Source organism: Varanus komodoensis, unplaced genomic scaffold, assembly GCF_004798865.1.
Source record: "Varanus komodoensis strain SLA01 unplaced genomic scaffold, ASM479886v1 scaffold114, whole genome shotgun sequence".
Taxonomy (NCBI): domain Eukaryota; kingdom Metazoa; phylum Chordata; class Lepidosauria; order Squamata; family Varanidae; genus Varanus; species Varanus komodoensis.
The window spans coordinates 867,170-881,475 of NW_025335328.1; the positions used below are offsets into that span (position 1 = coordinate 867,170).

Sequence of the window (14,306 nt, forward strand, 5' to 3'; positions counted from 1 at the left end):
GGCCGGACGGCGCGGGCGAGGTGGAAGGCGATGCCGCCGCGGCGACGGGGCGAGCGGCCAGGATGGAGCGACTGGCGGCGGCGCTGGGCCGCCTCGCGTGGAGCCCCGGCCCGCCGCTGCCGCTCGACCTCATCGTGGCCAGGTGCCGCCTGCCCGCCCTCGTGCGTCCCGGACCCGGTGCGTCTCCCGCGGCCGCGGCGCTCGGGCAGCCTGGGGGAGATTCCGCGGGTCCTTCGAGCGCCCGAGGCGGGGCGAGGCGAGGCGGCGTGGCCGGGCCGGCCGGGGCTCTGCCCACCGAGCGGCCTCCGCTGGCGGGTTCGGTTCCTGAGGCGACTCCTTCGCGGAAGCCGCGCGGAGCGGACGGCGATGGCCCCGCGCGTTCAGTCCCGCGGGGCGTGCGCGGAGCGCGCCCGGATCCGCCTGCGCCCGCGGCAGCCGCGCTTGCCCCGCGCAGAGCCGCCTCGGAAGCGTGGCAGGCCGGTGCGCGCTGCCGGCCCGCCCGGTGCGCGCGAGGCCCCTCCGCCCGCTCCGCTCCGCGCTGCCCGGGCTGGGGGCGCTCCCGAGAGGCCGCCCCTCCCCCGCGCGCGGCCGGCCGAGGCGGCGCAAGTGCGCTCCCCGAAGGGCCCCGCTCGCTCTCCGGGAGGCCCGCCGAGGCCGGCTTCCCGGGGGTCCGACGGCCCTCGCGGGGCTCCGTGCAGGCGGGGACCGAATCGCGGGGGGGGGCGCCGCTCTTTCTCCCCCGCGCCCCGCTTCGGCTGCGGAAGTCCCCCCGGGCCGGGCGGGGGCCGGTGGCGCGCTGCCCGGCCGCGCGGGTTTTGTGCCGGGAGAAGAATAGCGAGCCAGGCTCGGCGGTGCTCTGAATACTAATGGGGGGAGCGCCGGCGGGTCGCCCCCCCCCCCGGCTGCAGCGGCGTCAAGTGCGAGGGCAGGGCCGGGGCTTCGTGGCGGCGCTCCCGTTGCTCTGGGGCCGGTGGCCATCTTGCCCCCCGCGGGCTCCCGCTCGCCCGTTGCAGAGGGACTGCCGGGCGGCGGCCCAGATTCCGCTCTCGTTTCTCCACGGGAGCTGCAAAGGGGCCGCCGAGTCTCCCCCCGCCCCCCGGTCGCAGCTGCTCTCTGTGCCCGCCGCCCACAGGGGCTCTCGGCCGGTGGACACTTTGCCGGCTCATGGCTGTGTTTATGATTTTGGAAGGAGCTCCCGAAAGAGGCACGTCTGGTGCCCGCTTGGCATGTTTTTGAGCACCAGGTGAAGCGCGGCCTTCTTGCTTCCCGGCATTTTAGCCATCGAGCCCCTCGATTTCGGTTTTATAATCCCACTTTATTCTGCGCTGCTGCCAGGCTTCTCTGCTAAATCGTAGCATTTTTAATTATGGTGCGTTCTTTTAGGTTGATGTTTGTGTCTGTGTCTTCTAAACTTCTGTTTCATTTTAACTTTTCCTACTCGCCCAGAGGGCTGTGGCTTTGGGGCTGTAAAAAGCGAACTGAATGTGGGGAGGGTGTCCTGCTGGGGGGGGGGGCCTGTGGGGAGGGGCAGCTGCAGACCTGGAGCCGGGGCCGCACCTGCACCTCACACAGCCGCACAGCGCGGCACGGTGCCCCCCCCCCCGCTCTAGGCCAGCAGTCGCACAGTGGAATTTGCAGCTGGACGTCCGGAAGACACAGCCCTGGGAAGGGGGGCAGCCGCTCAGAGCTGCCTGTGCGGCCCCCCATGTGCCTCGCCCGCCTTCGTGCAGGTACCGTTCGTTCGCCTGCCTGGCTGCCCCACCTCACGGGCACGGCCCACGGGGCCTGCAGAGCCTGGCATGGGGAACGGAGGAGCTGAACGTGGGGTGTGGGGGTGAGTCGACCGGGGCGGCCCTGGCAGGAGCCTCTTCCGGGCTGCCACCCTGCAGGGCGGCTTCGCGTTGGCACGGACAGGCCCGGGCTCCGGGGGCCAGTGCACTCGTGGCTTCCGGCCGCGACGGCTGTGTTGCCTCCGTGGTTGGTGGGCACCTCAGTGGATGCCTGGCTGGGGGAGTGCACCTGAGTCCAGGTGCCGGGGGCCTGTGGCAAGAGCTCTTCCGCAGGCCCCTCCCTCGGTGAGCCTGCTTTCTCACCCAGGCCACCAGCCACTCTGCCTCCTCTTCCTCTTCGTGGCCACCCCTCGCCGGCTTGCCAGGCAGAGGCAGGGCAAGAGGTGGCCGTGAGCTGGCGAGAGCCAAGCTCAGTTTGTGGGCTTGCTGCTGGGTGGGCCAGGGCGCGACTCCCCAGGCCAGCAGCCATGCGCAGGGGCTCTGGCGCCCAGGACTGGTGGGCTCCCTTTGAGCACCCGGGAGCAGCTTTGGGTGAGATGGGCGCTGGGCCTGTACAGGCGAGCTGTGGGCCCTTCTGTCCCTTTGTGGGGCTGCGGGGCCAGCTTGGGCATCCCCCATCCTCCCTGACTGTTCGTTGTGTGGAAGGCAGCGGGGTTAGGGAATCTCCAGAAGAGCTCCGATTGGGCCGCAGCCGTTTCGGCGCAGCCGCCCTGAGGAAGCCTGCCCTGGCCATGGGGCCGGGGGGCCTGTGGAAACCAGCCGGGTGGGGCAGAGGCCACCCCTGCGCCCCCTTTGCCGAGGGCATCTGGTCTTTGCACATGCTTGAAAGCCGAAGGCAGCAGGAACTCCTCCGCGTGTTTGCTGCGGGGGGGGGGGTGTCCTCTTTTTCACCTGCAAAGGCGCTTCAGGCCGGGCTGGCTGGGGGGGGACTCGCAACCGGGGGCTTCCCTTCGGAGTGCGATTGGAAATGGCCCCCTTCAGATGGAGGGACAAAGGAAGCAGTTGCAGCAGGCAGATCGCGTGGCTCGCGCTTTTCTGCACAGAGCTTGGAGGCACAGCGGCATCGGGAGGGGCCTTTCTCTGCCCCCCCCCCCCCCCCTAGTGCTGTGGCGGACTAGTTTGCAGCTCGCAGCTCCCCCGGCCGTTTGTCGGGCTGCCAGATTCCCAGTCGTCTTGCGGCCGAGTTGCATCCAAAGGCTGGCCTCGCGGCTTTTGTCTGGGAACCCGTCAGCCGGCCCCCCGGCCCCCCGGCCCGCCCTGCTTTCCTGATTTGCTGCTGGCACGGAGCTCCCAGCTTCTGAATGGAAAGGAAGAACTGGTGCAGGTCATTTGGGAGAAGCAGATGCCAGAATCCAAGGGGGCACCGGGGCAGGGGGCTGGGTGGGAGGGAAGGCGAGGAGACAACCGGGCGCTTTCGCCACCAACAGCATTAATGCCCTCATCTGAAACACAGAAACAGGGAGCCAGAAGGGGCCTCCCGGGCCATCTAGTCTGACCCCGGCTCCAGCCGGCTCCGCTCATGACATGCCCACCATGTGCACGTCCAGCCTGTCCTTGAACACCCTCACCGATGGGGCCCCAGCCACCTCCAAGGGAAGCCCATCCCATGCCCCAGGGGTCCTGACTGTCAGGAAGTGCTTCCTGGCATCCAGACAGAACCTTGGTGAGCCCTGGCATCTCGTGGAGCGTGTCCCAGGCAGCAAGAGCCGAGGCTGCCTCTGCTTGTCTCCTTTGCTCCACATTTTCATATCCTGCCCTCCTCCTAGAAGCAGAACACGGGCAAAGGACGCCAACACCCCCCCAGCCCTTGCAGCATCCTTGCGGGGACTCCCTTGGGGACGGGATGCAGAGTGAGGCCCCCGTGGGTGGAAAGGCGCTCACCGAGAGCAGCAGCTGCCGGGACACACGCGTGGTCCTGGGGGGCCTCCTCTGGCAGCTCCGCAAGTGAAGGGCTGGTTGGCCCAGAGGGGCCCGCTCTGTGCTGCTCCCGGGCTGAGTTCTTGGGGTGGGGGGAGAAGGGGGGCCGACCCGGGAAGGGAGGAAGCGGCCCCATCCCAGGCCGGCCCGTCTCAGCCCCGTCCCCATCCCCTCCAGGCGTGGGCCAGGCTCTCTGGGGATGGTGGGGCAGGATGTCGCCCATCTGCTGAAGGAGGAAGCAGCGTAGCAGCCAGCGAGGTGGCTCTCCCAGTGGTGGCCGCTCTCTGGCCACTCAGACGGTCGCCCTTTGCTCGTCTCCAGCGCTGCTGCCAGGGCGGCACAGGGGGGCGCCTGCGGGCACAGCCCTGCTCCGGGGCGTAGCGGCGCTTCCCCCGCTGTGCGCTCGCGAGGAGGCCAGAGTCCGCCAGCACTGTCTTCCCGCGGGGGGAGGAGGTTAGTCCGCCAGGGCCCAGCCCAGACCTGCCGGGGGGCCTCGCTGGCCAGCTGAGGCCTCGGACGCCGCGGGTCCCAGGCCCCGTCCAGGCGCAGCCGTCGCTCGCCCCGCGTTGGCCGGGCGGTGGTGGCAGGCCGGGCCGTGGAGGGGGAGCTGCGGAGCGGAGCGGCTCCCTTCCCTCTGGCCGGGGCGCATGCGGGCGGGAAGGGGGATCCGTGCCTTGTGCTTCTGTTTGCCACGTTGAGCCACGTATTCCCCATCTCGTGCTTCTGTTCTGTCAGCTAGGGGAGCTTGAGGCGGGCGACCCGTAAGGCCCAGAGTGGGGTCCCCATGCCAGCTCTCCCAGGAGAGGTGCAATCGGGCCCCCTGGGCCAAATATCTACGCAGAGCTTCTGAGGACCTTTAAAACGCATCCCGCGTCCGATTTGCTGGCTCTGGTGTCTTTAGCTTAGAGTCCTTTTTGCCTTTTAAATTATTTTACCATAGGGTTGGACGTGGTCGTGACTGTACCGGTGCGGGTTCAGCGATGCTGGGGGCTGCCTGTGCCGCCTCTGGGGACTGGGCGGCTGCGAGAATTTTAGGTTACGAGATCCGTCTTCGAAGCCCAAAGGGGGGCGAGGTTGGGCCGTGCGTGGCTCCTGCCCATGGGCCAAAGCAGCACAGGGCCCTCCCCGCGTGGCCGCTTCCGCGGGGTCCTGCTCCTGCCCTGCCCTTCTGCCCGAGGTGTGCCAGGGGCAGGCAGGCAAGTGCATCAAGAGGCGGAGGAAGGATTGGGCCGAGGCATTTGAGCCGCGGAGACAGTGGTGCCGCTGCTTCACTGTGTGCGGGGGGAAAGGGGGCTGCTTCCCCAGGGAGCGAGCCGGAGGGGCCTCGTAGCCAAGCAGGGCACGGGTCAGACCGGGCCGGGCTGCCCCTGGCAGCGTGGCACAGAGAGAGCACGGCCTGGGGGCCGGGAGCCCCTGCTGCGGAGCGTGTCCCTGTGCCGGGGCGCTCGCCCTCCGCAGCCGGGGCCTCCAGGAACGTGGGCCGCCTCTCCACCCTGCCGGGCAGCAACAGGCCTCTGCTGCCGGCCCGGATCCGGTGTCAGTGCTGCGGCTGTGCCAGACGGGCCTTTGGACCGCCGCTCCAGCCATTGAGCACGAACAAAGGGCCGTATCCCAGGCAACCGGTCTCATGGCAGCCGAGCCTGCGCTCGCTCCGCTGGGCTTGCGGTGGGGAGGCAGCCGGAGACGAGTCCCCCTGCAGGGGCGCCTCGTTCCCAAGGCAGCGCTGAGAGCTGGGGGGGGGGGGGCGGCCACCGGTTCAGCCCCCCTGCCAGGCCTCGGCGGGTCGGGGATGGGCCCTCGGCCGCTCTGCACCTGCGTCAGGCGGTGCGCCGTGCCCGGCCTGGGGCGCGCTTTGCTCGGACGTGACTCTGGTGTCCCCATGGCACAGTGGGCCTGACGCCTCCCGGAGGAAAGCCAGCCCCCAGGGTCTTTAGTGCAGGGCAAATGCACAGAGGAAGGAGATCTGTTGAGGGCACGCACATTCATGCGTTACGTGGAGATGTGGCGGGGGGACATGTTTTTTCCACTGAACCCAAAGGGATCCATCCCAGCTGGCCGGGGGAATCAGACAATAGGCAAGCTGGAAGGGGCCAAGGTGGCCATCTGGTCCACCCCCTGCTGTTGCAGGACACCAGGTCACATCATCCCACTCAGGGGGCTGCCCAGTTTCACCTTGAGCATCTCCAGTGTGGGGGAGCCCCCCACCCCTCCAGGCAGCTGGTCCCACTGGCATATTGCTCCAACAGTGAGGAAGCTTTTCCTGCTGTCCAGCCTGAATCTGGCTTGTCGCAGTTTGACTTGATTCTTCCGTGCCCTGTACTCTGGCATGAGCAAGAAGAGATCTTGACCTTTCTCTTTGTGACAGCCTTGGAGGTCCCTCTAGAGGGAGATCTTGTCCCCCTCAGCCTTCCCTTCTCGAGGCTGGACAGGCCCAGTTCCCTCAGTCTCTCCTCGCAGGGCAGCGTTTCCAAAGCCCGGATCATTTTTGTGGCCCTCCTCTGCACCCTTTCTAAATTACTTGCATCTTCCTGAAATCTCGGTGCCCAGAACTGGCCACAGAATTCCAGGTGAGGAGTAAAGGGGAATTACTACTCCTCGTGATTTGGAAGTAATACTTCTGTTGAAGCATCCCAGAATAGCATTTGCCCTTTTGGCAACTGCATCGCATTGTTGGCTCTTATTGAGTCTACTTTCCACAATAACTCCAAGGTCTTTTTCTTTTTCAGTTCTGATTTGAGCCATGTATTCCCCATCTTGTATCTATGCTTTTGGTTTCTTTTTCCGAGGTGGAGGACTTGGCACTTGTCCCTACTGAATCTCTTTCTGCTGCTTTCAGCCCAGCGTTCAGATTTATCAAGATTGCCCTGGATCGTCACTCTGTCTTCTGGAGTGTTTGCTATTCCACCCAGTTTTTTATCATCTGCAGATTGGGTCATCTTTCCTTGTACTTCCTCAACTAAATCATTAACGGAGATGTTGGAGAGCACTGGGCCCAGGACTGAACCCTGCGGCACCCCATTCGTTACCCCCATCCAGTTGGAGAGGGTGGTGTTGAGATAAGAGATGAGCCCTCTTTGCATCTGATTCAGCAGCCAGTTTTGGATCCACCCAATAGTTTTTCCATCTAGTTCAGTTGTAGCTAATTTGCTTATCAGAATGTCATGGGGTGCTATGTTGAAAGCTTTACTAGTGAATTATGTTCCCTTTGTCCATTTGGGAGGATACCCAGTCAAGAAATGAGATTAAATAAGTCCTGACAGGATTTACTTTTGATAAATCCATGCTGGCCTTGAAACCGCTGCGCTTGCTTTGAGGAGCCGCAGGGCTGACGCGAGGGGGACCGCTCTTCATGCATTTGCCGTCCTGTGGCGTGGTGCTGGGGCCGGAGAAATTCCTTCTGGAGCAGGCTTTCCACAGTGCTGGTCCTGCGGGCTCGTGGCCTTCCGGGGGGGTGGGGGGCACCTGGGCAGGCAGGCAGCCTCGAACGTGGACGTCCCTCGGCGGGTGAAGCACCTCCCCAGTGTGGCGCTCGCTGGGGGGGGGGGGGGGGGTCTCTTGGCTGAACTCGCCAAACTCTTGGCGCCCTTTTCGGGCGCAACATTGGAAGTTCGAATGCTCACCTCCTGCAGCGCAAAGCAGTGAGAACCTGAACCTTGCAATACGCCTGGTGCACGAACGCCTTCCAAGCGGGCCTTCCTTTGCTACCGGGGCGGCTTTTGCCGAGGCTGCTGGAAAGGTGCGTGCGGCTCACGCAAGACCACAGCTGCTGCCGCCGCCTTCAGGTCGCCTCGGACTCATGGCAACCCTCATGCGCGGAAAGCCCTGCAAAGGCCATGCGCATGCCATTCCCACGCGGCTCTCCCAGGTCCAGCGTGTGGCTTCCTTTGCGGAACGGGCCCACCTCACATTCGGTGTCCCCAAACCCCAAAGGGTCCCCCCGAGCTGCGGGAAAAGCCTCATAACACGAATGCCTGTTCGAGGCGCATGTCGGTCGGAGCGGGACCAGCAGTGACGCCGCGAAAGGGGTCTTGGGGTGGTGGGGGTCGGGGAAGGGAGCTCCGTGCGGGCGTGCACGGGGCCAGCAGGGGCGTCAGGACTGTGAGCACGCCTTCCGCCCGAGCCCGTCCTCGGGGCGGCCGCACTTGGAGTGTGGCGCTCTGGTTAGGGCCGGGCACGGTGCGGTCCAGAGGCCGGGAAGACGCTGCTTGCCCTCCCGCCTCCCGCGAGGGGCTCCCGCCTCCCCCCTCCGGCCTCTGAACAGGACGCGGAGGCAGGAGGAGCCGGCCGGGCCCGGCCCTCACGGCCTTCTCCGTCTCGCTCCGCCGCAGGGGAGTTCGTGGAGGGCGTCGGCGAGCAGGACGTGCTGCTGATCCATTCCTGCCGCCAGTGGACCACGGTGACGGCCCACGGCCTGGAGGAGGGCCACTACGTCATCGGCCCCAAGATCGACATTCCCCTCCAGTACCCAGGTGAGGGCCAGGGGGCCACGGCTCCCGGCCGGGCGGCTTTGCGTCCTCGGCGTCGTCCTCGCGGCGCCTGGCGCCCTCCCCCCGCCGCCCCAGCTGCAGCCGTCGTGCACCCCTCTGCGTGGCCCCCGGCTGCAGCTTCGCCACGGAACGCCCACGTCCACCGTGCTGGGGGCCAGGGGGGCCGCCCTGGGCGGGTGGGCAGCAGGACCCCCGGGCTGGCTGGCTGTTGTGCTGTTGGCCGGCTGGGCCGCCTGCCCTGCCACTCGGCCTGTGCTGCGGCCCACCTGCGGGACGCCCCCCGCCCACAGGTGCTCCCAGCGACTGGCACTCGCAGCAAGCCCACTCTGATCCTGGGGCCACCAGCAAATGGGCGGGCAGTCCTCTGTTGAAGCCATCCCAAGGGGAGGCCACCCTGCCGTTTCGTGGTGTGGGGAGCGGCAGCAGCCCCTCCAGCCCCCCCAGAGGCCTCAGATGAGCCACCTGCCGGGGGCTGGCAGCCACCTGCCCCTCCGAGGCGAAGCGCATGGCTGGCTGTGTGTGGCCTTGATACGTCGTTCCGTACGGTTGCCCCGGTTATCGTTCTCCCGTGTGTTTCAACGTTCCCGACCAGGAGCATCACCTTGGAAACGCACGGCCTGCAATACGACTCGGGCATCTGTCCGTGCGCGGATCGCCGTGTCTTCGGCCCGGTTTGGGGCCGCTGGGGATCGTGCTGCAAAGCGTTCGCGCAGCCAGGAACAAGTGCCGGGGGAGAGCGGGTCCGAGGGAGCCGCACAGCTGCAGAGCTCTTGGAAGCCGCTTGTGCTCGCCCCCAGCCCGTGCCGGGGCACCCCAGGTTCCAGGAAGGCAGCCCGGGGTGGGGGTGCCACACCAGCACCTCAGCTCACCCCCCCCCCCGTGCACTGCTGCACGGGCTTCCTCCTCCCGGCCCCTGCTTGCCTTTTGGGGGGGGGGACATCGGTGCATCATGCCCTCTGGTGCTCTGAGCGCACAGCCGAGCGGGACAGGCGGGAGTCCTCAGGCCACGCAGCCCGCCTGTCAGCCCCTCTCGCCCACCCTGTCTCCACCTTCCCCCCCCCCGGGCCCCTCCAGAGACCCAGCCGGCTGCGGGGAGTCCAGGCGTGGCGGTGCAACAGACCCGGTGGGCACCCACGTTGTGCCCTTAGGCAGCCCGAGGGCTGTGGGCATTTGCCACCGGGCAGAGCCGACTGCCCCACGGCGGGGTGGCCCGCCGCCCCGCTGGGCTCTGGTGGCCGCAACTGACCTGTCCCGGCAAGCAGAGGGGGTGGGCCGTGGCGCCGGGCTGGGGGGCAGCCGGGCAGATGGTGGAGCAGGTGGGAGCCGCCGGGCTGGGAGGCGGGAGGCGCTGACTTCATCCCCGGCCCCTAATGAGCCGGCTAAGTGCTTCCCGTCCGTCCTCGTAATGATGCGCAGGGATGAATAAATCATGGGCAGGGTCGGCGGGGGTGGCTCATCGCGGCCCCTCTGGGGACCAACAGGGTGGGGGGGGCGTGTTGAGCGGCTTTGCCGGCCCCACTCGGAGAAGTGGCGCAGATGCCCGCCTCCCTCTGCAATGGGGAGGGACAGCCTCATGGGGGGGCAGGCTGGCAGAGGGCCACCCCAGCTGGGGCCCCGGTCCCCTGCCCAAGGCCGGGCGTTTGCTGCCCGCGGGCCCCTGCTCGGCTCGCAGCAAGCGGCGCATGGAGCATGCGCCCTTGATCCGTTCCGCGCGGCCCGGCAGCCCCCGGGGTCAGTGGAGCCGGCAGGCTCGTGCCGGCCGCTGTCACAAGCACACAGCCCCGCCTGGGCTCGCTGAGCCCGCGAAGTGCACGGCCTCGGCGGCAGGGTGCTGGGACTGACTGCCCCCCCCCCCTCCGGGTCCGTTGGAGGGTTTCTCTCTCACTGACCTGAATATCGCCCCCTTCCCAAGACCTGAGCAGCAACCTTTGGACAAGTCTGCCCGCCATGGGAACCTGCCCCACGGATAAGCGGCACGAGGGGCAGGCAGTCGCTCCCTCCTCCCTGGGGCCAGAGCTGCCCACCTCACCCAGGCAGCGTCCTGGAGGGGCGGCCGGCGAAGGACGCCCCCCCGCCCCCCCGCCACGCACTCGTGCACCCGGGGCTCCGTTTCCAGCGCTGCTGCTCCTGTTGCGGCCAGCAGGAGTCCTGCGTGGCCTCGGTGGCCCCTTCCGGTCCCGCCGGCAGTGCCGGGCCCCCACTTGGCTCTGGCGTGGCAGGCCGCCGACGGCCCCGCTCCCCACGGCCCGAGCCGCAGTGCTCCTGGAGGCACCGGTTGCCATGACCCCGGGGCCGTGCCCTCTCCAGGCTCGGACATGGCACTCCGAGCGTGGGGCGTGCCGGGCTGCACCCGAGCCCCCCACCGCTTCTCCCAGCCTGGTGGATTGGGACCTAAGGGTGGGATGGCAGAGCGCCTGGTTAAGGATGTCTGCAAACGGAGCAGGTCCAGCCCCCGTTGCTCACGGTGCTGCTTTAAAAACTAGGAGCACCCACCTCCTGGCCCTGCCAGGCTACCGCGCAGAAGGAAAGCGCACGAGCAGAGACCTTTAAATGACACGCTGAATTCGTTGTGTATCGCCCAGTGTTGTCCCTTCTCCCCAGTCCTTCCTCCAAGAAGCTCCCAACAGTTCGCACCTTCTCCCGCCCAGTCCGGTATATCTGACAAGAGCCCTGCAGGGTAGGCAAGGCAGGGAAAGCCGGCCAGCCAGAGCCACCCCCCCGTCCCCCCAGCCCAGCCTCCCCCTGGCACCAGGGGTCTGCAGCTGTGGCCGGGCTGATGGGGCAGCACCAGAGGCCAGGGGCTCAGTACGGGGCCGTGTGTCCCTCTTCACACAGGACAGTCCTCCTCGGCAAGGGCAGTCCAGTCTGGGCCTGCTGAAAGGTGCAGAGTGGGAACTGGCGGCCCGTGAGGCCTCCCGCCTGCTCCCTGAAGGGGGATCTCTCCCAGGGCCTCTTCTGTGCATCGGGAATGCCCCCCCCCCAGGGTGCAGGGCAGAGTTGCAGTCCCCCAGCCCCCCACGTGGGAAACACGACCTTGTGTGACCTTGTCCCCAGAGCAGGAGAAGTTGGAGCAGTTGAGGGCACAGTGTGAAGGGAAGCGGCCTTCAAGTTTATTTAGTGAGACTTGTGATGCGAAAGGAGTAGAGGCTGTTTTAGAAAAGCAATCACAGCTCCTCCTCGAAAGCAGCTAAGCCTCGGCTGAGCAGCAGCGACTGAGTGGGAAAAGGATCTTGGGGGGGCGGGGGGGCAGCGTGATGATGTCGGCCCACGCTCAGCGGCCGAGAAGGAAAACCCGCATTCCCCTTTCGGGATTCTTTGGTGCAACCACACTTGAAATCTCCTGCTCTGTTCCGGTTGCCTCACCCTAGAGGACATGACAGAGCTGGGAAAGGTGCAGGGAAGGGCAAGGCGAATGACCGGGGGGCTGCAGGCCCCCCATGAGGAGCCGCCACAACTGGGACTGTTCAGCTTCGGAAAAAGGCGTGGAAGGGGAGGCAGGAGAGACGTGTTGGAAATCACGTGTTTGAAATTGTTTGAAATCACCAAAAAGCATGAAGGCAGTAATATTCAGACAGCGTCCATGCCTGGGGGAAGGATGCCCCTTCCGAAAACGTGCCAGAGACCGAGAGGCAAGGCTGTGCCCGCCGCCCGTCTGCAGGCGGTCCTAGGACATTTGCCCGCCTGCTGCTGGAGGAAGCGGCCCGGCCAGCCTCCCTGCGCAGCGGCCCGCCAGGTGCCCGAGCAGACCGGCCCCAGGGCACCCCGGTCAGGCTCCTTAACCAGCCCGCCTGCCTGGCGCTCGCCCTTGCAGGCAAGTTCAAGCTGCTGGACGAGGATCGAGACGTGCGGGAGCCCGTGCGGTACTTCAGCAGCGTGGAGGAGGTGGCCAGCACGTTCCCGGAGCGCGTGTTCGTCATGGAGGCCATCACCTTCAGCGTCAAGGTACGCTGCGCCTCACCCTCGCGGGGCGGGTGTGCCGAGCGGAAGCGCAGGGCGGGAGGGATGCCGCCCCCAGGCCCCCCGGCAGAAGGGAGGCTCCGCTCCAGGCCAGGCCGACCAGGGAGCAGGCGGTGCCGTGCGTGTGGCCGAGGGAGGGGGCCTGCCTCGAGGCCCGCCCAGCCCTGCAGCGCCTCCGCCTGGCCGTGCCACCAGCCGGGCCCGCGATGAAACGCCGCAGGGCGAAGCAGAGGCCTTCTAAGCCGACCTCGGGGCTGCCGCCTCTAGACGCCCTGCCCCGTTGGGCTGGGGAGCAGGGAGCCGGGGTCCAAGGCCTTGAAGGGGGCACAGCTCGTCTGCCAGCAAAAGCCCTCCTCCGTGCTGCCCGACGGCCTCTCCGGACTGGGCGGCGTGGGCCTCTCTGGGCCAGTGGCCGGGCTCCGGGGGCACGTCTGTGTCCGAAGCCGCAGTCCCATGCGCGGCCGTGGGGGACGTGCTGCCCTCGAGCGGCGCTGGAGCGGAGCGCGTGTGCCGGCGCTGAGCAAAGCTGCCCTGCCTTCTCCGCCCCCTCCAGTGCTGCCTGCGCAGGGGGGCCGGGCAGCGGGCGGCCCACAGGCTCCCGCGGTGCCCCACTCCTCCGGCGTACGCTCACTGGGGTAAGTGCCATTGAACTCAATGGGGCTCACCTCTGAGGAGATAAGTATGGCGCCCTTTTGCACTGCTGGCGCCCTTTTTATGGCATGTGTTTAAGGGGTCTCCTCGGCGAGCAGGAAACAAAGGTCTGCTGGCCACGTGAGGCCAGCTGGCTCTGGACATGCCGGAAATAGCAGTGAGGGCCCCCAAAGGCTTCCCCCTTTCATGCGCCCCTCCCCAGGGAGTGGCACAAACGCACCGCAGTTTGCAGGGTACTAGTAAGTGTTTAGGATCAATAAATTCTACGGCGGAGGAGGGTTCAAGTTTGCAGAGAAGCCAAGGGAAGAATGGCAAAGGGCTGTATCGGTGTGGGTCTAACCTCGGTCCCATTCCCTTCACGGGGGGCCCCACAGGGCTGATCCTGGGAGCACCCTAAAGAACATGGAGACGGAAAGGCGGGGAAGTGTGGGGGCACTGAGAAAAAAGCGTGCAGAGAGGAGGGTGCCGAGGAAGCCGCTGCGTGGTCTTGGAGAGGGCAGTCCCAGATGGGCCTTCCCGGGAGCGGGTCCCCCTGAGCGCGGCGGGTTTGCTTCTCCACAGGCGTGTGCGGCGGTTCCCAGGGCCAGCGCCCCGTTTGCAGGCAGCGGGCCGGCGGGCGGGCCTCCGCAGGGGGTGTGGCGCGCACGGTAATGGAGCCGCGGCCGGAGGAGCCCCCACCCGGCCTCCCGGGCGGGTGGCCCGCGGCTCCACCGGGCGAGCGCTGTTCAGGACCTGTCACGCCTCTTTTCCTCCCCCTCCGCCAACGGGCCCCCCGCAGGTCGTGTCGGGCGAGTTCAGTGAGGAGAGCGAGGTGTACAATTTCACCCTGCATGCAGGGGACGAGCTGACCCCCATGGGCCAGGCCGAGATCCTGTGCGCCAAGGCCGCCAAGGAGAAGTCGCGCCTCAACGCGCTGCTGCGGAAGCTGGGCAAGGCGGGCGCCCCCGGCGGCGCGGGAGGCGGCGGCGGTGGCGGCGGCGCGGGCGGGCGGGCGGCGCGGGGCAAGGTGCCCTGCCTGATCTGCATGAACCACCGGACCAACGAGAGCCTCAGCCTGCCCTTCCAGTGCCGGGGGCGCTTCAGCACGCGCTCCCCGCTGGAGCTGCAGATGCGCGCCGGCGAGCACACGGTGCGCAGCATCGTCGAGAAGGTGCGGCTGCCCGTGAACGTGACCGTGCCCGCCCGCCCGCCGCGCAACCGCTACGACCTGCACGCCGTGCGCGAGGGCCACTGCTACAAGCTGCTGGGCATCGTCTCCAAGACGGTGGTGCTGTGCTGCGCGCTGCGCCGCGACGCGGTGGCGCCGTGCCACGTGCTGCTGCTGCCAGACACGCCGCGGTTCCTGCTCCCGGAGGGGGCGCTGCGCGGGGGCGGCGGCGGCGGCGACCCGCTGCTGGAGCGCCTGCTGCGCGAGAGCGCCGCGCTGTGCGGCGAGCGCTTCGACCCGCACGAGTACTCGCGCGCCGTGCGCGAGGCGCGCCCCGAGCTGCCCGAGCAGTGCGCG

The 14,306-nt window shown here is 67.4% G+C and overlaps 1 protein-coding gene across 1 annotated transcript in view; it reads left to right on the plus strand.

Moving 5' to 3' along the window:
- Nucleotides 1-62: 62 nt before the first annotated feature.
- GAREM2 (GRB2 associated regulator of MAPK1 subtype 2) overlaps nt 63-14,306 on the plus strand; it is a 16,505-nt gene continuing 2,261 nt past the window's right edge. The window contains exons 1-4 of the mRNA XM_044421069.1: nt 63-177; nt 8,036-8,176; nt 12,006-12,136; nt 13,581-14,303. Coding sequence (XP_044277004.1) covers nt 63-177; nt 8,036-8,176; nt 12,006-12,136; nt 13,581-14,303 — 1,110 coding nt within the window. The remainder of the gene's footprint in view (nt 178-8,035; nt 8,177-12,005; nt 12,137-13,580; nt 14,304-14,306) is intronic.